Here is a 22,324-nt window from a genome sequence, read left to right as displayed (position 1 = left end):
CGCCCACCAGCCGGTCAAGATTTAGGCTACACTGCTGAGAATCGTACTGTATCATAACCATATAACCATACAAAAATATTATTCCTATTCTGTGCTTAATTGTAGCTAGATTAGAAATAAAAAAATCCTCTCACATGTCATTACATATAGCATACAATATTTCCAAATGCGGGTTCTTATGAATTTTGTTGGTGTTGCCTTAATGAACCCCTCACCAGAGCCCAATTCTTCTTTTGTACACTAGATGGAAGTATTTGCTGCACCTCCGCACAGGTTAGAGCTGTGTTTATTTCTTAAGCATCTGTCAGAGTGGCAGTAACAACGTTTGGGCAAAAAACTCACAGAAACCCACACGTCACAGCCACGTTTTAACCCTCTACCCTTACTTGCACCTTACTTTTGTTTCAAAGGTCATTCATCCTAGACATTTTTGGGCTTTATTCAACGTAGAAAACTGAAGCTTCAGACAGCTTTTTTAGGTATTGAAGGTCAATTCTGAGTGTGTGTCTTTGAAGGGCCCTGTTTACTTCAAACAATTAGGTTCCCTTGAGGTAGATGCATCTGGCAGAGAGGGTGATGGGAGGTCATGCTGTAATAAAGGTACAGGGAGGACTTCAAAGATGAGTTACTTAGTCACCTGTGAGAAGAGAGATGTCTTTTTGCGGGGCTGTGTTGACCAGGAAACCTCGATCACAGGCTAGGCTAATACTCAGGAGAGCTGCAAGGGATAGACAAAATAAGGTAAACACCCAATGGGATAGGACTTAAATGGTAAAGCAACAAAATCACTTGTACAAACAATGCCACAGAGGATTGAGTTTGGATAGCAACAGCAGCATTTGTCAGCTGTAAAACAAGTCTGTAAATCAGTCATATGTTATGTACCATGAGGCCAACTCAGTGGTGCCTAAATTGCAGATGCGTCCATCAGAACACACAGGGAATTAAGGGTAACTGGTCTAGGAAACCATTATGCCAAACAAAGACAAACTGCTCTAACAAAGAAGAAAACAAATAAGATATGTCAGACAAATGTTTTCTGTATATTATTTGGTGGTTTGACATTTTCATGCAACCTATCTTTGTAGCAAATATATGTTTGCAAATATAATTTAGTCACCTCAGTGTTAAAGTCCTTATTCATATAGTGTTTTTCTCAAATTTGTCAACCAGGCCCCACATTCACTACTAAAAATGAGGATTTTACGGTTTTGCAAAAAGCAATCATTGACGAAAACAGCAATGTTTGGCTTTGTCGGTTCTAAGCATCATTATCTTTTTTTTAAATATCATTAGTCTGTTAGACTATTAGGGACAAAATGTGCTCAATCTTAGCTCTCTCACCTGTTAACACAGACAAGGTCATGTGGACTGCACCATGCTGGGAGGAGAAAAAGCCACTTCACAGCTTCCTTTTAATTTTAAGTGTACATTAGTTCCATGATGTACATACAGCTCTAATGCTGCTGATAGAAAGGACTATCCGCTTCCATCAATGGAGAAATGCATCATGGGTTAAAGGTGGTCTTTTCAAGTCATTATGGTTGAGCTGATCATAATTTGCTTCACACTCCAGGGATGTTTGTATTTTCATTATTATTCGTATTTGCACACACATAAAATGAAGATAATGAAAATAAAAAAAACAAAAAAACAAGTGTCACAGCAGAGCTCAAGAAGCGACCGGCTGATACAACGGACTTCCCCTAAACTTAAGGAGAAAAACTAACAACAACAAAAGAAATAAAGAAAAAAAAAGAAAAGAAAACTAAGCCAACATAATTTAGAAAGATACAACAAAAAATAATGACAATAAAAAGCACACAGAATGAGCACAAACACTATCCAATCAGTAGACAATGATCCATTAAAATCAAAGCATGAATAAACAATACGGGGGAAAAAAGATGAAGAGAAAAAAAATGTATTTTACAAATAGTTTTGGCAACAAATAAAGATTATGAAGATGGAGGGTATGTCACGGATGGGATCATCATCATGGATTAATATAAAGTTAATAAACAAGATGAAGCCTAGTATCCCCAGTGACTTCACAGTTTTGTTACGAATAAAATGAATGTGTTTTTTCCAATTTAATTTAAAACGCCTAAGAAATGATTGATCTTATTGCAATTACTGCTCCCTAGTGGTCCAACACCTAAATGATACTTTCTCAGTGGCAAGACTGAATGCAGTTTTTCTCTTTGTTCTTCAGAAACAATAGCCTTTACATTTTATATGTTAAAATGTATTAGTCAGTCCTTATTATTGGCTATAACTATAATGGTTGTAAAGTTATGGAAACACCGCTGTAGACATTAATCACAGCATATTCATCAAATCAGGTCTGGTGAGGGAAAGAAGCGCACTGGGCTAGTTCTTGCTAATTAGCATGGCAATTATTGTAAGCTGTCACAGTTCTTAAGCAACGGGGTGGACTGTGTGTGCTCCAGAGCGTAATCCCCCACAAATTACAAGATAATGGAGGCAAAGAGAGGCCACTGCTTCAAAAGAAACCAGGAGATAGAATCCCCAGCAGGGACATTTTAGGGACAGGCAGCGAGAGAGACGGCGAGTGAGGGAAAGGTAGAGGAAAGAAGAAGTACAGCATGTTTGACTGCTTAAAGTGATTGGCTTCAAAGGAATCGCCACCAACAAAATTACTTTTGATTCTACCATATTTCATTGTACAGCATGAGCTCAGTGGTTGGTTCGGCTACTAACCACAGATCAATAGTCCATCTCTTTCCTTGAGTCCAACATGTGGCGTGCTTACCTGTGGTGCAAAAAACACAATTAAAAGCTTACTATATAGGATTCACCAGTCCTAATGCTTTATTTTATTTTAGTGTCGTGGGAGTTCTTGTAAGCTGAATTCCTGTCAAGAAACAAGAGACGATAATTGCAGAGAAGGCAGACAGCACTTTGCAGGATAACAGCAGATATACAATATGTAATTGTGCTGTCATTATACATTCAGCATGATAGGAAATACAGTTTAACTAAGTGGTTAGTTTAGTTGTGTACTATCTTTAAACACTCTGCACACCCACACAGGAATTCCTCTTCTGGCTAATTAGACTCAAGTTGGGTGGAACGTTGCTGTTACATGAGGTCGCCAACCTTCATGAACCAATAAGATTGATCAAGGTGTGGCCTGTCCCACCCTAACAGGTGTAGCAAAACTATAGGTTAGACAGATGTCAATCAAGCACATGGGTACATGTCTACACAGTCCTTAGACGATCCTTTAAAGGTGCAATGTATAAGATCTGGCCACATGCTCCAAACAAATAGGTGGCAGCATTTCACCTCTACTACTGCGTCCATACAATCTAAATTTACAGGCATCAGTTATCCACCTTATTCTCAGGGGTGTTATTGTAGAAATGATTATGCCCGTAACTTCCGGTGAGGTAACGGAAGTAGCAGTGTGCTAGTTAGTCCCATAGACTAGTGGCTAACCACCAACGGTGCTTCTTTTGAAAAGTAATTCACCTTCATTTTACAAAATCCTGCTTTATTTTTAACAGATATTTAACTAACCTTAAATTGTCATTTTCTAAAATGTCATTGCGGAACTGTGGTATGTGTTCCGTACACTTAACGCCCGTCAGCGCCACACCAGGCAGCACTCCTCTGTTGTTGAGAGCCAGACAAGCTTGTTTGTGTGCTCATTCTCCAGGGGAATATCCATTAGCAGTCTACACTTTGACTGATGTCTTTTGGAACAAGAGTTTTTGAGAAAAGTGGTGAAAAGTAACGCCTCCGGCTGTGTAGGAAGATCACTAAGCTTAACGGTGTTCTGTACAGAGCGCATAACATGATTTCAACGGCGATTGATGAAAATTTTAAATGTCAAAATATTCAATAGATGTAATAAACGTTAACTTTATTTACGTTTTATTAAATAACACTGCTGCAACATCAATATTGGGCGCAGGATTACGTGCAAACAGTGTCTGTGTTGACAGAGTTGCCGTTGCAGTGCCAAGCAGTCAGCGTGCACCATTGATGTTAAAAATGCCCATTTTAAAGCATTTATTCAACAAAGGGTAATATATTCAACAACGTGTGACAGCACAATAATCATTTCATACAGACTACAGTACTGTGAAAAGCATAAATTAAGTTGAAATGTACATTTTTGCTGCTCTAGTTATCTCCCCTCTCAAGCCGCAGTTGGGACTGGAGCTTCCCCTCCGGGCGCTGTGGGCGTACGGTGTGCACCTCACAAACCTAATGAAATCTCACAGGAACAAATGGTGAAGGTCTCTTGCTTGGTCGGGAAAGAAAGAGGGAGAACTGAGGATGACACGCATATAAATGTTATGCACGATCTGGAAGTATTTATTCAGCGATTGGCGGAAAGATGTCATCTGTACGGAAAATCGTTAGTGTACAGAATATAGTTAGTGTACGTTAGTTGGGCTACGAAAGAGCAGCGGAGAAGAGACGTCGGGTCCTTGAAAGGACTGACAGCAGAGCCAGGAGAACATCAGCTATGATTTCACGTGTAGGGAGGACAAAGCAGTGTAGCATTGGTTTAATGACAGCCAGTTACTTTTACTAATTTCTGTACAGTTTAAAATGTGAGGCAGTTTATGGCACGGAGTGCATTGAGCATTAGACTACGAATAGTTTAAGTACGGTTATCTATGTAGAAAAAAACAAAACCTTGTTTCTGTGGAAGTACTGATCTGCCTCAGAGCTTTTCAGATTGTTCATCGCTTCACCCTCTGTAGCAACGGAGTCAATAACGTAGCTAAATATGCTTGTGTAGGTTATCTGAGGTCACTTCTTCAGGTCGTCCTCCCATCCCTCCATAGTAGAAGGCAGAGCTATGATGAAATTACCCCGTTTGAGCTGTAATAGGTGGTGTTCACACATGTTTTACTAGATTTTTTAATATAATTGCTCTAGGAGAGACGATTAGCATAGTGTTACCATGGAAAACGACTCAGTGACACGACGCGCCAGAAGTTACAGGCATAATTCAGGCAAGGCATCATGGGGGCTAGGAATAAGGTGTATAAAAAAAAAAGCAAACTACTAGTAGCAGGACAAGAATACGCAAACTTTTACCAAACTGTTGAAACTCTGAGAACCAGTCAAAATAACACTGCTATCTTATAATCATCACGTGTGGCGTTGTCTTATATTGTATTTACTGTGCAGCTAACCGGGGGCTGTACGGTCCATGTACGTTTTGATCATTTGTTTATGCCCAGCCCATTCTCATTCCCAGGGCATCAAATACGGAGGCTTCGTCACCACGAGCGGCGTTTGATACCGCCACACAAAGCGCCCTTCAGCGCTGGTATGAAACGCACCGGGCGTTCCATCGACTAAAATACAAACCCATCCCAACAACGGTAAACACTCCGAGAAAGTGCTTCAAATATAGCTCATCACCAGACACATGCATTGTTTCTTTAAGATGTTCTCAAATGCATTGTCTCCTCTTTGAATGAACCCCAGTGGATCATCAGGTGGAGCTATTATTCTCACAGGGGTATTGTCAATAGCACTGATAGATACCGAAGCATTTATATTCATGAGGAATATTATTCTAAAGTAATTGCTTTGTTACTGCCTTGATTCAGAAGGATAGATATGAAACTGTTTTGGGATATATTACCTCCGGTTATTTGTCTGTTCACCTTTAGCAAGGAAATTGAAGTAAACAAAACCATTTTAATGCATTTTTAAATATATATTTACATCACAATAAGAGGAATTTAAAGTACACCACCAGTGCTGTATGCATCATACTGGAAGCGAACATTTAAAAGAAATATAAATCCATATTATATTCGCCATTATGTCCCTTTGCAACCAGGACTGATTACATAGTACAATTACCTTTTTGGGTTTTTTTTTTTACTATACGAACAGCTCAAAACAAAAAAAAAATATTTTTTCTGTTAGTCTAAACATTGTGCATTCTGGTTATTTAAGATTTAAGGTTTCCATTAATACTTACATAATGCTTATAGTAATAACTACTGCACAGTGATGTTTACAATGATGACTTGCTTTTTTACATGGGGGGTGGGGTACGGTGATACATGGATTACGCAGCTTGGAGCTTTTGAAAATTGAATGAAAAATTGAACAAGTCAAAATACTGTCACAAAGAGGCACACTCACAGCATTTCAATGAGCTTCTGTGGATCTGGAGCATAAGGTAAATGCCAGCACCCTTCATCTCGCGAGCAGCTCTGCCAAACAGACTGTGAGGCTGTGAAGCCATCCAACGACGAGTTCAGCTCTCTCATTAATGATTAGCATTTATTATGTAAACTGTGACAGCTCTGATGTGATGTGGAAATGATACTACCGAGGGATGTTTCTGTTATGTTCAAATGGCAATTAGCCCATACCCAGCATATTGTTGCAGCCCTGCCTGTTCAGCAGTTGGAGTATGTTTTTCTCTGCAAAATGTTTTTCCTATAACATCATAAGTGCATATTGCTCCTGTTCCTGCTAGATGTGCAGCATTATATTTTGAGAATTTAAGAGGCTCGGTGTGCCCGATTAGACTGTTGTCAAGCTATTAAATGGGCGTTATCGGTCTCTATAAGCACCATAGTTGTGGGTCAATAGGGGCCCACTAAACCCATTAGTAAGTTTTATCATCTATTCACATGGTAGATCACCGAAAGAAGGTATTAAAAAAACTTAGCGACCGTAATAATTATGACAGGAGCCTAAGTGGAAGTCAGGCGCTGTAGTATAGACAGTGTGAAACTCCATAAGGGGTGGAGGTCAGGGCCGATGGATGAGACACAAAACACAAAACATAGGGTTTTCACCCAGGAGATTGGATTTCACATCCGATGTGAAACCAACAATGTGTAGTTGTCTTCTTGTTCATAGTTATTTTAAGCCAACACAACGTTTTTCTCTCAACTTAACCAAGTGTTTGTTATTTTCCCTAAACCTAAAGAAACATTTTTGTTTGCTTTGTTTATGTAACGTTTCATAAAGTTTTACAACATGTTAGAATGTTTTGCTTTTAAGTTTCACTTTCACTTTAACAACCCAGTAGGTGTAGCAGGCCCCTATTGACCCACATCTATGGTGCTCATAGCGACTGATAACGCCTATTTGATGGCCTGATAACAGACAAATCAGGTGCACTTTATCACTCATATGATCAAAATTCAAATCTAAAGGGCAGCCTGGAGTCATGCATCTTACAGTAGAAAGAATTAAAATCAAGTACAGTCAGCTAGTTAAGCTCATTTACAGTGTGTGAATCAAAACTGTAACCTGCTATTCAATATCCATTGCTAAAGGTAGATATCTTCTTTTGCACATGTTTGTATCAGCCATCAACCAAGGTAGGTCTCACTTTGAAAATGGTAAAGAATGCAGTTCCTGGTTACTTAGTTGACGATTTTTTTCAGAGCTTGCCATCCGTGTAGGATTTAGCGACATCTAGTGGTGTGGTTGCAGATTGCAACCAAATGAGTACCCCTCCGCTCACTCCTCCCTTTCCAAGACTGCGGTAACGTGAGCCACCTAGTGCAAAACTGTGGTAACGCCGTTTGCCTCGCTCAGAGCCATCCTTACCATAATAACACACCTTTACGAGCAACGAAATTACGGTACCACGGTTTTGCACTCTGCAGCTCACGTTACGGCAGTTTCACAAGCATGTCAGAGAACTACGGTGGCCTTCAGATAACGTAAAAACGCAAAAGTCTCGACTCCGTGAAGAGGCTCCGCTCCCTATGTAGATATGAAGGGTTCATTCTAAGCCAACTAAAACACAACCATTCTTATTTTCAGGTGATTATACACTAAAGGAAAACATAGTTATGAATATTATATTTAATTTCTGCTAATAGATTCCCCTGAAATGTTACACACTGTTCCTTTAAGTCTGTTTTGTAGGTTTGTTTTTAACCTGTCTTGCCTTACTTGAAGGTCTGTCATTTTAACCTTTCTCTCTGACAGGGACCAAAATTGAAAAAGGCTTTTAGTTTCAGTGTGTTATTATCCTCAACACATTTATTTATTTCTCTGACAGGACAGGGTGTTTGCAGCCTTGTGTTTACTTTTAATAATATCAAGCAAATCTATTTATTTATAAACCTGAAAACCTAATTAATAATAGATTACTGACATGTTTACAATATAATACAGAGACATACAAATTACGAAGTTTTATGTTAAAATACAATAGCTACCTCAGATGTGCAGACAATTTCTATTGCTAATTTGTAATATGCAACATACTGTACTATGAATGGTGAATATGGCCTTGGAAGGACTCCTACAAAGCCTCCACTGAGGTTTAGAGGGGACAATCAGGATGTGCACTGTACATGTTAACGTGTAATTTAAGCTGTGATTATTGTGGATCGGCACACTGTTACAGTATGATAGCATCAGTACTCCAGCCCAGCATCCAAACACAAACACTTGAGTACTAGAGTAATGGAGAGCCACAGCAGGGCACAGTATAATCAGCAACACTAGAGCCTCTGTGCACCCTCTGTGGCACTGCTTTGTTTCTGAGTGCCCTCCATTTTCAGATGAGTCGCCGCACTTGTATTTCCAAATCCAGCGACAATGCACCTGCCAAATTCATTGCTTCCCTGACACACTTTTCCTTGCATTCTGTTTAATATGCATGCGGTAATTTAACATATTTTACACAGGCAAAGCATAATTATATGAAAATGAATACACCTAGGGCTGTGTAGATACAGCTCCCAATATTTCACTGTACCGCTCAGTGTGGTATCAAGAACACCTTAAGCATGACCTTTGGTGTAATGATCTAATATTAATGTTGGGTTGAGACACCTGTGTGAAATTTATATTATGACATTTATTATTTATTATTGGGAAAAAAATATTTCCAATCTATTAGAGGCAAATAAAAATCAAGAGCAATATTAATGGCAAGGTTTAAACTATTATGAGGAGGTTTTTTCTGTGATTTGCACCTCATGATGGCAGACAAGAAAACAGCATTTTCTGTGAAAACTGTCTCTGGAGCACAGTAATAGTACAGCACTGGTATAAATCTTTATCCGCATTAGTTTCCATGACGGCACCGTGCCAGTTTCCATGACGTCTCTCTGCCTTTGTTGCATTTTTGAATAACTGACATTTGTCAGTAATGGGTATTTCACTATCACTAGCCTTTTTATAGGTAGCAGCCAGAAATGACCTGAATAGTGAATGTACAGTTTGGCCTTCAAGAGAAAAAATTGTGGATAAGAGCAGTTACGGCTCAACCGGGTTTGAATTTAAATATGAAAACTTACTATTTGTCAGTCATCCTCTAAATGTGAGCAGTTAATCATACTGTATATAACTCTAGTAAGCTCATATACAGTATTTAAAGGTGCTCTATTCAATATCCTGAGCATGAATATAGCAGTAAACAACTATTTGCTAAGTAAAGACATGGTGAGTAATGTCTACCTGAGCAGAGAATGAAGTCGCTCTCCCTCTGTGTTTTCATAATCTGAGTTTCTCCGTGCTTTGTTGACATCGCCGGGCCGACCGCGCATGTTTTTAGTGCATGCTCGTGCATGTTAGCTTGCCCCATTGGCTAGCTCACGGGCGCCGTTCTGCACTGCTCTCATACGGATGTTACAGCTGATAATGCAGTCCCGACTGACTGCTGCGTCGAGGAAGAGTAGCACCCACCCTCCGGACTGTTATCTATGTCAGCACGGTTGCTGTTGTTTTCAGTAGAGTCTGATTGTATCTGCGGGGGTCGTTCCTGTAAAGCTTTACAGTAACACCCCCATAGATCATTGGTTTATGTAGAACAGGAAGCTACTGACCTTTTGTTTTTGCGGAGTGACTTTATTGTCGTGTTCGTATCAGTAAAATCAGTGGATTCTAAGTATGATTTAACTTACTTTTTGGCAAATTATTAAATCATTTTACCATCATGTGTCTTTGATGAAACAAGTGGAGCAAACTAAGCTAACTAATTGCTTAGTGGTACATTAAGTAATTTGTACCAATTCGATCTTAACAAGGCTAGCTTCTAGCAAGCAATTCAACATCTATTGATGCTAATAATGTAATAATGCTGGTAGCGAAATTTTAATTCTCTATTTTTAGCTACATAGCACAATTTTAAAAGGAAGGAGCTGCCTCGGATACTGGAGACAAATCTCGGGTAGTACTGCCCTGTTTGCCGAAGGTGAGGAGGCTATACAGAAATTCACAATATCCAAATGTGTGCTAGAACTGCCACCATGAACATCCACATGTCCTCACATAGCCTACACAAGATAACTATTGGCCGTCATAACATATGAATAAAGCTCACCTTGGTTTACTGCTGCCATTTTTTGTGTCTTTTTTATGATGAAGTACGTATGCTGATATGGTAATAACGGTCAGAACCAGCTGCGCGTTGAGAAAGTAGAGAAGAAAAAAAGTGGGCGTTCCTGTACCGCACAATCTAATCCAAATCCTGTCAGTCAACAGGAACGCCCCTCCGCAAGTGTGATCAGACCCGTCTCGTTTTCACTGTTAGCTACAAGCCATCGGCTCAGCTGTCGCCATGTTGAGAGCTGTGCAGAGGCGATATCAATACTCCCAAATATAGCACCTTTAAAACAAAACTGTATTCCTCATAAGGTGCGAATCCCAAACACAAAGTCCTGTATTTGATCATTATAAGACATTTCTCACATGATAAAGAACTCAATCATTTCTCTTTTGTCAAAACTGACAATGAAGATTGCCAGTCCCCTAATTAAAAGAATCTGCTAAAGCAGTTATGATCAAATTTCTAAAGAGCTGATTTCCCTTTAATTGAGCTTATTGTGAACAACACGGGCAAAGAGTCTGAATGGAGCTGAACTAACACTGAGCCTTTTCCTGCACTGGTCCCTGTGTTGTGACTGTGATGTGAATAACGCTGAGAGATGGTGGTGGCTCCATTTGTGGGAAAATAACAGTAATTCAAGCTGTGGCTCCTTCAGTCACTTGTACTGTTCTGTAGTGTTTCTCATTTCTCTTGGACCACAGCTGGGGGACTGACAGGATTGTATCCGAATGCAAATAAGAACTACAGCTTCCTCCACTGTGTGAGGTTATACACCCACAGGTATCTAAACAGGCAAATGAAGTATACTGGAGGTGCCATAGGCGAGAATGCTAAATACTTTTTTGTGAATGATAAAACTGTTAATCCCACACAAGGCGTATTGATGAGAGACCTCCAGTATGTGTGCCTCCCACTCGCTCCTGTTTTGTCTATCATGCTGTTGCTGGCTCGTTTTTCATGTCAGTCAGTTTGAAGGTACTGGCTGGTGGCAAGATAGGAGGAAAAAGCAGAATATATTAAATTCATTGTAGGAAAAAATGTCTCTAACCATACATAAATCTTTGTCGAATGTCTAAAATGTGAATTTGGATGAAAAAAAAGCAATTTCTTGTTTCATTGCTTGTGTATAGCCGGAAAGTAATGCTCGTAATAGCCTGTACAGTGTGGGATGAGGTAAGGGCCATCACAGCTTGATTGTGCCATGTCTCGTCCACATCTGTATCACATCCTCTGCACACCCACAGCATGCTCATCTGAGGCAACAACCAAAATGAATAGGCTGTGAATCAAATGTCAGGTTTCTATGAATGGATTTCAGCAGGGAAAAAAATAGATGGGGACTATTAAACACTTTGATCAGCCTACTCTGCTGAGTCACAGCATGGAAATCTAAAATAATAATAATAATAATGAAATTGACTCTTTGACATCAGCCAAATTACTTAAAAAGTGCCAATCTCAGTTCATACAATTTAAACAGCTTCTAAAAACTCTTGCTGCTGGAATAATGTCACACAATTTCTTGGATATGGCAACTCACTCTTTTTTTCATTAGAGAACCAACCTTTTCTATGGTGTTTCTAATGTGTAAAGCTTGACTATACAGATTGTTGCAGTGGTTGGAATGGCTTTTGAAATCTGCCATCACACACAATGTGTGATAAAAAACACTACGCTGTTAAGAATTTCCCAGTAAAATAACAGTAAAGAACTGGCAGCAGAGTTGCCTTTATGTCACTGTAAAATTAACATTATTATACTGCCGCTGAAATCTACAGCTTTGTACTGTTAATGAAAAATACAGTTTGAACTGGTTATTTTTTTATTAATTTCACAGCATTTTACAGTTAATTTACTGTTTAAAGATACATTAAATAGCTGTTTTCCACCTTTCTTTTACATTATCTTACTGATTTGTTTTAATGCACTATTTAGGTTGTATTTTTTACATACATTTTAATAAACATTATTTTTTTCCTAGATGAATAGACTTAGCAGGTTACAGACATAGGAATAGTCACACCAAATACAATTAAAGGCACTTTGTTAGGAAAAAGGCTATAATAGACTTGTTGACACTTTTTCCAAAAATGTCTGTCTATATCTGGCTACAAGCACAGAATGCAAACCAGAACAACATGTGAGTGAAGAACAGAGCTAATGCACTAATTTTCCAGTCATGTGCAATGTACAAGCCTCACATGTGCAGATCAGGTCCCAGAATTAAAAAAAAATACTGCATGAAACTGTTACTGATGATACTTTACACAGTTGATCAGCAGTAAAGTGATGTTTTTTTTTAGCAATAACAGGTTAATACTGTTGAAATCCTACTGTAAATTAACAGCAATTGTTCACAGTGTATTCTTTGCATTGGAGAAGTAATCTCGTTACAAAAAGCAGGGCTTTTCTTTCTGGTTTTATTTCATGCGTAATTCATCCAGTGTCCAGGCTGCGCTTTGTGAAGGACGTCGTGCGCTCTCTCGTGGATTTTCTTGGACACTGTGCTGCTCAGTTTCAACAGGGAAGCGAAGAAGCATTGAGAGCTTATATGGGGGTGTTGGGTGCAGTGTCCATTCGCTTGGCACCTGTTGCTGGCTTATTATCTCCAGCGTTGGTCTATTGAGGATTTAAGCATCATTTATCAGGACCATCATGTCGGAGGAGCAAAATGATTCCATCTCGAGTCGCTACTATTCTGACAACACATCAACTAGAGTCCAGAGCAGCTTCGTGTTTTCAGGACCCATGTTTGTCGTTTTGATGGGGATGATGGTGACTTTAGTCATTGTGATAGTTTTGGGCAACGCACTGGTCATTTGGGCCTTTAAAGTGGACAAGAGTTTGAGAAGACAATGTAATTACTACTTCCTCAATTTGGCAATATCAGATTTTCTTGTAGGTAAGTCTTTTTTTTTATATAGACCATGTAATACCAGGATATAGAGTAAAGTTTCATGTGGTATTTCTGTCCTAAACGTTATTTTCTTTTTTTTGTGATAAATTCTTGTATTGGTATTTAAGTATAATTATATAGGGTGGGGTTACAAATTGATAGATTACCATTAGAGTAAAATAATATAATCACAAATGTCCATGTACTAATCAATACAAAATTGGCAAGTAGCTACAGAAAAAGAAAAGAAAAAAAACCCAAACAAACAGGAAGAAGAAAAAACAAAACAAACAACAAAAAATCATTTAAATCTAAATTATAGTCATTTTCTATAGGTCCATGCTATGATGTGCTATGATATATGCATCCATGCTGATATAGGACAGGTGAAGTTTTGAAACCATTAGAAACTGATGCTCCTGTGTGTGCTTGTCAATCTCCCTTTACTCTACATGTGTACTACTAAGTAGAGAAGTTGAGGTCTACATTCATCTATTGCAAATTAGTTCAATTGATGGGACCAACAATATATATATTCAGATACTTTCTTTATTTGGCAATATTGCTCAATTTTTGTGCACACCTAAGCTTTCTGTGATCTGCTCTTTCACATGCACCCATCATTTTGTCACCTTCCTTCCTTTAAAGTTAAGTAAACAGATGTTATGGTAACACTTTACTTTTACTCCCCCCCTTATTACTGAAAAAATGTACTGTGTATGGTTTCTGATTCCTTTCCAATAACTGTTTCTGTAGGGGCGTTCTGCATCCCAGTCTACATGCCTTACATACTCACAGGCAGGTGGACTCTGGGCCGAGGAGTGTGCAAGCTGTGGCTGGTCATGGACTACCTGCTGTGTTCTGCGTCCGTCTTCAATATCGTCCTCATCAGCTACGACCGCTTCCTGTCAGTCACCAGAGCAGTGAGTGGAACATCACATCTGTAAATGCACACAGCAGCACCATCAATGTGCATTTAATGGTGTGACTCATAGCACACTAGCCTGCCATATGTGTAAAATAAGATAAAATGTGGTCAAATGAATGTAAACCACAGTATGTTTGGAGTTAATTCTCCTCTCACTTTCCTCTCACTTTCCACTCAAACAGAAAATACTTATTTTTTCCCTAAAAAGAAGTATTTTCGGTGATCTGTGGGTTAATTTCTGACGGGTGAGTCTCCCAGGTTATTGGTAGGGCCAGTGCCACCTCATTCTCCCAAATGTGCCCATCTGCAGAGGTTAATCATTCCTGACCCATTCAGGCCCAGTGCCACCCCTAATTATAGCCCTTCCCCATGACGGAGATAAAAAAAAGAAGAAGTCACATTTCGACTTTGGGACAGACTGGGCTTTGGAAAATACGCAAGATGTCAATAGTCTAACGTTTGATGATTAAACTTTTAATTTCCGCTTCAGCAGATTCAAATCATTTAATATACATCCAGGCAACTATGTTCCACTGCTTTATTTTTCAGAAATGCAATTATACAATATCAATTTTCTGCCTCGTATTGGCACCGATCTAGTTAGCATACACTTCCAAACCTCTGCAGCTCTTAGGCCCATTGAACCTCTCGTTGGGGGCTTGTCTGTGCATTAGCCGACAGACTGTATCCTATACACGTGTGTGTGTTAACTCAAAGGTGGGACGAGGCTTGGCATCGTAGACAAAGAGAGTGTTCTGTCTCCTTTCACAAGCAAACACTTAACATCAGAGCAATGAATTCAAATAACACCAGAGAGAGAGAGAGCCTCTTCTTTAATTAGCTAGCTTTGATCATAGAGATCCTCCTCCGTGCCACGGTCCTTCCAACCTGGAGAGATCAATCACAGCAGAAACAGGACACCGGCTGCCAAGCAGCATTTTCCTAAAAGCATTTCTCTCTGAACGCTGAAAGACAAAGGCTCGTCGACAGCCACAGGACAAAGTTTGTCTTTTGAAAGATGGAGTCAGATTAGATGCATACAGTTGGCAGTTAGATGAAATGTCAGCACATTAACGAAATGCTAACTGCACAGTATTAGGACATATGTGTTACTTATGATTGTAAGGGTGAGCTAAGGTGAATCCCTAGAAACTCTCAGGAGTAATCTAACAATTTAAAAGAAAATTTCAGATTGGATTTATGAGCTGATTCTTCTCGGTTGAGTGCAACATCACCACATGAAGCCGGGGCAAGAATCACTGAATTACTGTATACCAATTAATTTATACAAACATAAGTGGAATCATTTTCCATCTTCTTTGAAGAAGAACTGCAGTTTGTCATTCAGAACAGGGACATATATTCAGAGCAGCTGGAGAGGGTGTAGAGTACGCTGCCCGCTGAACAAGAATGTGGACAGGGACATAGGATGTGACACTAATTGAGACAAGTGGTCATGAGAGGTGCTTCATTGACTTAGCACTCATTCACACACTTTTCTGCAGTGCATGATACTGGAAAGTTTGCATGTTCTGCTTGTTCACTAAACATCAAACATATAATTACATATCTGTCGAAAGCTGCATATAATTCACAGTTTTTAAGAGTTTCACCGTTTCACAGGGCATGGTCGTTTAACTATGGTATTGGCTTCTGGTTGACGGATGACCTCCATATTCATTGTGCTGGGATTAGTACAAGGAGATCAGTGTTGTATTTTAATACATTTATCCAAATACTTTAAACTGCAGTGGAGAGAATTGGAGCAAATATGATTAAAAAAGTTATTTTTATAAAACAGTCACTATATCCTGACAGTAGTGTAGGAGACAGGTAATCTAAAAAAAAAAAATCATGTGCCTCTGTGTCCTTCGGTGTCCTCCGGTGTCCTCCGGTGTCCTCCGGTGTCCTCCGGTGTCCTCCGGTGCTCCTACTGGCATCTGCAAGATTTCTCAGACCGGACCAAACAACCAATCAGAGTCGAGCTGGAGCCTGCCGTCTCTGAGCAGCTGTCAATCACTCGCGAAATCCGATCAAACAATGCAGCGCTGATCAAATATGAATCAATATTCTGTTACTTTAAATGTTTTCAGAAACATCTTGTAGTGTACTGTTTAGCTGTAAAATTAGAAAGTTTGTGACCCAGCAGCCATGTTGAGAGCAGTTGAGGAAATACCAAGCACCGCCCACCAGCCAAAGCAAACTTTCCGCTGCCTAGTTTGACTGGAGTTTGCAAGTGATATGCAGCTGCAACTCTCCCTCTCTGAAATGAACCATAATTGGCCAAAGTCTCTCGTCTTTACTCCACTTACTCCATTTGACAGCTATAGTTACATCACTAGTTACCAGAGGTGTGGACTTGAGTTACAAATTTGATGACTATACACTCGACAAAATAAAATAATTTAAAAAGAAAACTGCAACTCAACTTGGGCTTTAACACCTTGGACTTGTGACTTCACTTGGACATGAGCATTTGTGACTTGAATACTTGATACCTTCCCCCAAGCCCAAAGATGAAAAAGTGTTATTCCTGATGTTATGTTATAAATATATATGTTATTTAAAAATTTGTTTGCACGAATCAACTAATTTCCCTTCATTTCCTGAATCATCTCACATTAACAGTTTTCATTCCCAGCAATTCGTCACTTAATTCTGTTACAAGTGGCAGATCCACAGAGAAATAATAGGACTCAAAAGAACAACTCAGAGCAGGGTAGGTGCAATTAAACAGCCTTTACTTGCCAAAATCAGGTTCGGTACACAGGTGAGCAGTCAGATAAAGGCAACCAGAGCCGACAAGGATAAGGCAAAAACGTAGCCCCGAAAACAGGCTGGGATCAGAAAAAGCCAAGAACACTAACACTTGGAAATTGCTGGAATGCTTGACTCGGGGGACAAAGACGAACTGGCACAGAGACAGAGAAACACAGACTAAATTCACAGGGGAGGTGAGGGTGATTGGGAGCAGATGAAACCAATAGGGCCGGGGGAGGTAATCACACAGGCGGGAAGCACACAAGGGCAGGAAGTGAAGTATCTGAAACAAGAGGAGAGATAAGTAACACAAAATAAAACAGGAAATGATAACTGAATATTGTCTAAAATAAAACACATAACCAAAGGAGCAGGACGAGACATGACAAATTCCCCAGATCCTCTGTTTGAACAAATCTGACAGCATCCAATCAAGTTGCGGGTGAAAACCAAGAAGAACTAACAACAGTGAGTGGCAGGTGGAAAAAAAGAGAAAGATAATTTTGTTCGCGTACAAAAAAATGCGGTAGTCAAAAAAAACAAACTGCAGTCTGCAAAACAGGCAGGTCAAAAATTATAAACGGAGACATTAATGGCATTGCATTTGGTGAAGAGCGCTTTGTGATTTGTTTAGGACTCGAAACTCATTGTTTAGGACTTGGGACTTGACTTGGAACTTGACTTAGGACTTGACTTGTGACTTGTTTTACTTTTCCAGCTCCGAACCGTAGTTGGGAGTTTTCCTGGACTTGGCTAACTAACTCTAGTCTGGCCTGGCTCGTAGTTGGTAACGGACTTGTCGAGTCAATTCTGCTGTGACGACCGGCACTTTTATTCGGAAAAGCGAACATAACGTAAAAAACGTTAATACATAAATGCACCTCCTCTCCATAACACTGCAACGGTACTGACTTGTATCCTTCACTGTGGCTGCGGTTAACTAACGTACACTACCTTTCTCGTCTCTGTCTGCCACTAGACCAGCACCTCCGCTCGACTACGTCACACCCAGGTTACCCACAAGGCCACACCTTAAAAAGACAGGGCTTGGCTCGTAACACTTGCTTGTCTTGACTTGGGACTTCACTTTGGACTTGCCGGTCTTGACTTAGGACTTGACTTGGGACTTGACTTTGGACTTGCCGGTCTTGACTTAGGACTTGACTTGGGACTTGACTTTGGACTTGCCGGTCTTGATTTGGGATTAGAATTGGGACTTGTCAGTCTTGTCTTGGGACTTGACTTGAAAGTTGTCAATCTTGACTTGGGACTTGACATGGGACTTGACTTGGGACTAGTCAATCTTGACTTGGGACTTGACTTGGGACTCGCCTGTCTTGACTTGGGACTTGTCACTATGGACATGGGACTTGACTTAGGACTTGTCAATTTTGACTTCAGACTTGATGTGGGACTTGTCAGTCTTGACTTCAGACTTGACGTGAGACTTGTCAGTCTTGACTTGCGACTTGAATGCAACGACATGAGAGACTTACTTGTGACTTGTAAAACAATGACTTGGTCCCACCTCTACTAGTTAGTGTACAGATAAATATTTTTCATGCAATACATGTGATCAGCTCGTAAATGATGATACTACATAATATGTAAAATACATAGATTTAGCTCCATCCCGACCAGCTGCAACATTAAAATGCTGCTTACACATTAATGCATCATCACTAATGACAATCCAAGTTTAGAACAAATCATAACACTAACAGGAGCCTTTCTGCATACACGATATTTTTGCTTTTAACACTTTAAATACACTTAAAATATTTAAGTAACATTTTGCTGGATGTTTATTTGCAATGCACTAATGTTACACTGTGTTATTGCTCTTCTAAATTGAAATACCTCTTCCATCACTTCCATTAAATGAACATTGCCTGCCATTTTTATGGCTGAAAAGACAGTGTACTTTAGGAGAATAAATTGTTAAATTGCACTATTTCTACAATAGTGGCTGCGTCACACAGTATATTTTTGTGATTTCTGCTTATGTTTACTGCAGGTAAGTTACCGTGCCAGGCAGGGCATGACTCATCAGGCCATAACCAAGATGGTTGCCGTCTGGGTGCTAGCCTTTGTCCTGTATGGCCCTGCTATCATATTCTGGGAGCTGGTGGTGGGCAGAAGCAGCGTGCCGAAGGATGAGTGCTTCGCGGAGTTCTATTACTCTTGGTACTTCCTGCTGAGTGCCTCCATGCTGGAGTTCTTCTCTCCTTTCATCTCTGTGGCTTTCTTCAACCTCAGCATTTACCTCAGCATACGCAGGAGGAGGCTCCACAGCAGGGAGGCGCAGCTCCACCTTCAGCTGAGCGAACCCGCCTCTGCCCAGGGGAAAGGCATCCCCCTGTCCCACAACTGTGGGTTAGGGACCAAACTGGCTGTAAGAGGCTCCATCCACTCCCAGACCTCCTCTCCCAGTTTGGGTACACTAGATCCCACAACCAGCAGGGCTGCCCAGCCTAGCCGTCTGTCCAGGGATAAGAAAATTGCTAAGTCCCTGGCCATCATAGTGTGTGTGTTTGCCATCTGCTGGGCACCGTACACCCTACTGATGATCATCCGTGCCGCCTGCAGAGGGCGGTGCATCCAGCATCACTGGTACGAGGTCACCTTCTGGCTCCTGTGGCTCAACTCTGCTATTAACCCATTCCTGTACCCGCTCTGCCACAGTAGCTTCCGCAGGGCCTTTAGCAAGATTCTCTGCCCACGGCGGCACACGACTCCCCCATCATCTGTCCTCCGTCCTGGCCAGTGACAAGCGCATACCCATGGTAGGATGGGGGCGAACAATGTGCCAAAACTATGGATGGAAACATTCAAAATATAACCCATAAATTACACAGTTTCAGCAGATGAAGCTGTTTGTCACACAGACCATAACTAATAGTATACGATTGTGGTTTTCAGTGTTTGGATGTACAGTATGATGTAATTTACAGTTCACTGTGTTCACAACTAAAGTATGTATTAAAAATTCTCCTGTCAAACAAATCTGAATATACCGACAAAAGCGTGATGATAACTATAGTAGAGTTTTTTACATACTATAAGAACATGTCTAGGTTTTTTATTTGTCTAGCCATACAGGCAATTCATCAATTATGTTGTCTAGTTATTTATGTTATGCAGCTTCTATATTGAATTTATATACTGTATAATTATACTGACGATTTATGTTCATAAAAAGATAAGAGTTGCCCTCACTGTGACATCCTTCCTTCAGCTGAAGTACAACAGATCACTATCACCCTCTGCTGTTTACTGATGTTAATATTACAGAAGCACAGTGATGAAACAAAAAGTGCCATTAAGTATAAATGTATGTGCAATGAAATGTGTTCTGCTAAAATTGTATTTTCTCTATTTTTGTGGCACATTCTTATACAATAGATTGGTAACGGATTACATTTCTCCACACATTGTCTGCACATTCATCACCCCATGTAAAAAAGAATATACATGCTGGACTATAGAAAAGCAACACCAACAAAAAGTACAAATTCAGTTTTATTTATTGTATTACTTTTACTGAAAGTATTTGGCTTTATGTTAGAGACAGAATCTGTTTACAAACAATGCCAAAATACCATTTTACTGTGATCAGCAGATGCATGTTTACTTATGTGCCACTAGATGTCACCATTAACCTTTACAGCTTCCAGTCTGTTAAGTGCTTGAGCACAATTCATAATAGAGAGAAGTCAATCTTTGAGATTGGCCACGGTTTCCATTAACTGTTTTACTTTATTGTTTGTATTGGAAGTGTCAGTTAAATATGTGCTATACTTTTGCACCAGAAGCCTGACTGATTGAAATTGTAATAGAGGAATGTAAACTAATAATCATCGGTCTATAAAATTGCACACTGCTCTCTTTGCATTTCTTTACAGTGAGTCACTGTCACATAGTGTCACTCGTAATCGCAACTTGAATGGTCACAATATGTCCTATGCTTTAGCAAATGTCTTATATAGTGCTGTTATGCTATATATTTTAGGTAACTATTTGTGTAACTTAAATATTAAGTTTTATTCGTAGTGGCCTAAATGTTGTCCTCTTGGCTCAGAAGAACGTTTATAGTACAAAGTACATTTTTTGGTGCTTATTTTAAGTTAATTAAATTTAGGGTTTTCACAAATAAACACATCTCCTTTCCTGTCTGAGGGTCGTTATGCACAATGTAAAATAAATGAACGAAGCTCTGTGATGCATTGTAAATGTAGTTTGCTGTCTACCTGATGGCTAATTGGGTCAGTGCCAAGAGCCGAGTGGCTTTTGTTTGATGTGCAGATGAAATGCTGAGAGTGCAATACAATTTTTTTGTATTGTTCCCCCAGTCTAGGTCGGTTTGATTTGATAGATTAAACAAGTTCTTTCCAGATGTACACTTATTAGACCTGTAATTACGCCATCATGTTAGATAGTGGGGTTACATTTGCAGGTGCCTGGGTCCCACAGGGGACTTACATTGCTCAAATTGTTGCTGTTGCCCGTGTGCACATCTGGGCCCCTGGTCAGGTGCTGGGAATAAGGGCACAGCTGCAGGGAACAGGCCTCTGCTCCCCCCTACCCGCCTCACTCCCTCTCCTCCTGTGGCGCGGTGGGGGGACATGCAGCACACTTCTGACCAGAGGGATGCAAGCACATTTCCCTCGGGACGACAGAAGTGCATTTATCAGCAGAATGGCGAGCGTTGGGTTTACTCCCTGTGTATCTAAATGCGACAGCGAGAGCCGCATCACTGTGAGGAACGCCTGCACTGTGTGCAGTTATATTAGCAGGACTACTGCTATTGATTTCGTTGATAGATTGAAATGTCATGGCATGTGTGCCAAACCGATGTGGCTACTGACTGAGGCTGTGTCGGGGATCATGCCAACTTAAATTGGTCTAGGAGGGGAAGCACTATAAAAATACAGATGAGAGATTTTAATTATGTGCACACGCAGAGGTGTGTGTGTTCATCCTATTCAGTGTGTATATGTGGTTGTGTTTATGGGGGGTTTGGATGTCTGTGACCCCAAGCAATGCATCTAAAAAGCTGTGACCCCAAATGGAGCGCACCTGTGCCCCTTAAGTTTATAGAGTCCCATTAGCAGAACCTCAGTCAGTGATCAGAGGGGGGAGAGCGCCTATATAACTTCCCCGTGAGAGTCTCTGAATAGTTAAACTCTTAGAGCTTCCACTTTAGCACTTTGTTGGGATGACTTAATGCTGAATTCTCTTGTTTTCAAGCTGGAAAACACCTCTGGTTTACACACTAGACAATAAAAGGTGACAGATGTGGAATGAAGCAACTGTAATGTGGAAAAACAACACGAGACATTTTCACATCTTTACAACAAGGCGATGACCGATATGCTACACTGGTATCTCAAAAGTTAAGCTGGAATATAAAAGCGAA

The 22,324-nt window shown here is 40.2% G+C and overlaps 1 protein-coding gene across 1 annotated transcript; it reads left to right on the top strand.

Annotated features, from left to right (window-relative positions):
* Positions 1-13,063: 13,063 nt before the first annotated feature.
* Positions 13,064-21,047, top strand: LOC119498828 (histamine H3 receptor-like). Its single transcript, XM_037787897.1, has 3 exons — positions 13,064-13,223; positions 13,974-14,140; positions 18,923-21,047. The coding sequence occupies exons 1-3, from the start codon at positions 13,070-13,072 to the stop codon at positions 19,673-19,675; spliced, it is 1,074 nt and encodes a 357-aa protein (XP_037643825.1). The 5' UTR covers positions 13,064-13,069; the 3' UTR covers positions 19,676-21,047.
* The last annotated feature ends 1,277 nt before the right edge of the window (positions 21,048-22,324 follow it).

This window comes from Sebastes umbrosus, chromosome 12 (assembly GCF_015220745.1).
Source record: "Sebastes umbrosus isolate fSebUmb1 chromosome 12, fSebUmb1.pri, whole genome shotgun sequence".
NCBI classification, from domain to species: Eukaryota; Metazoa; Chordata; class Actinopteri; order Perciformes; family Sebastidae; genus Sebastes; species Sebastes umbrosus.
Note: the sequence above shows the minus strand (reverse complement) of the source record. Positions and strands in the feature narration are given on the sequence as shown.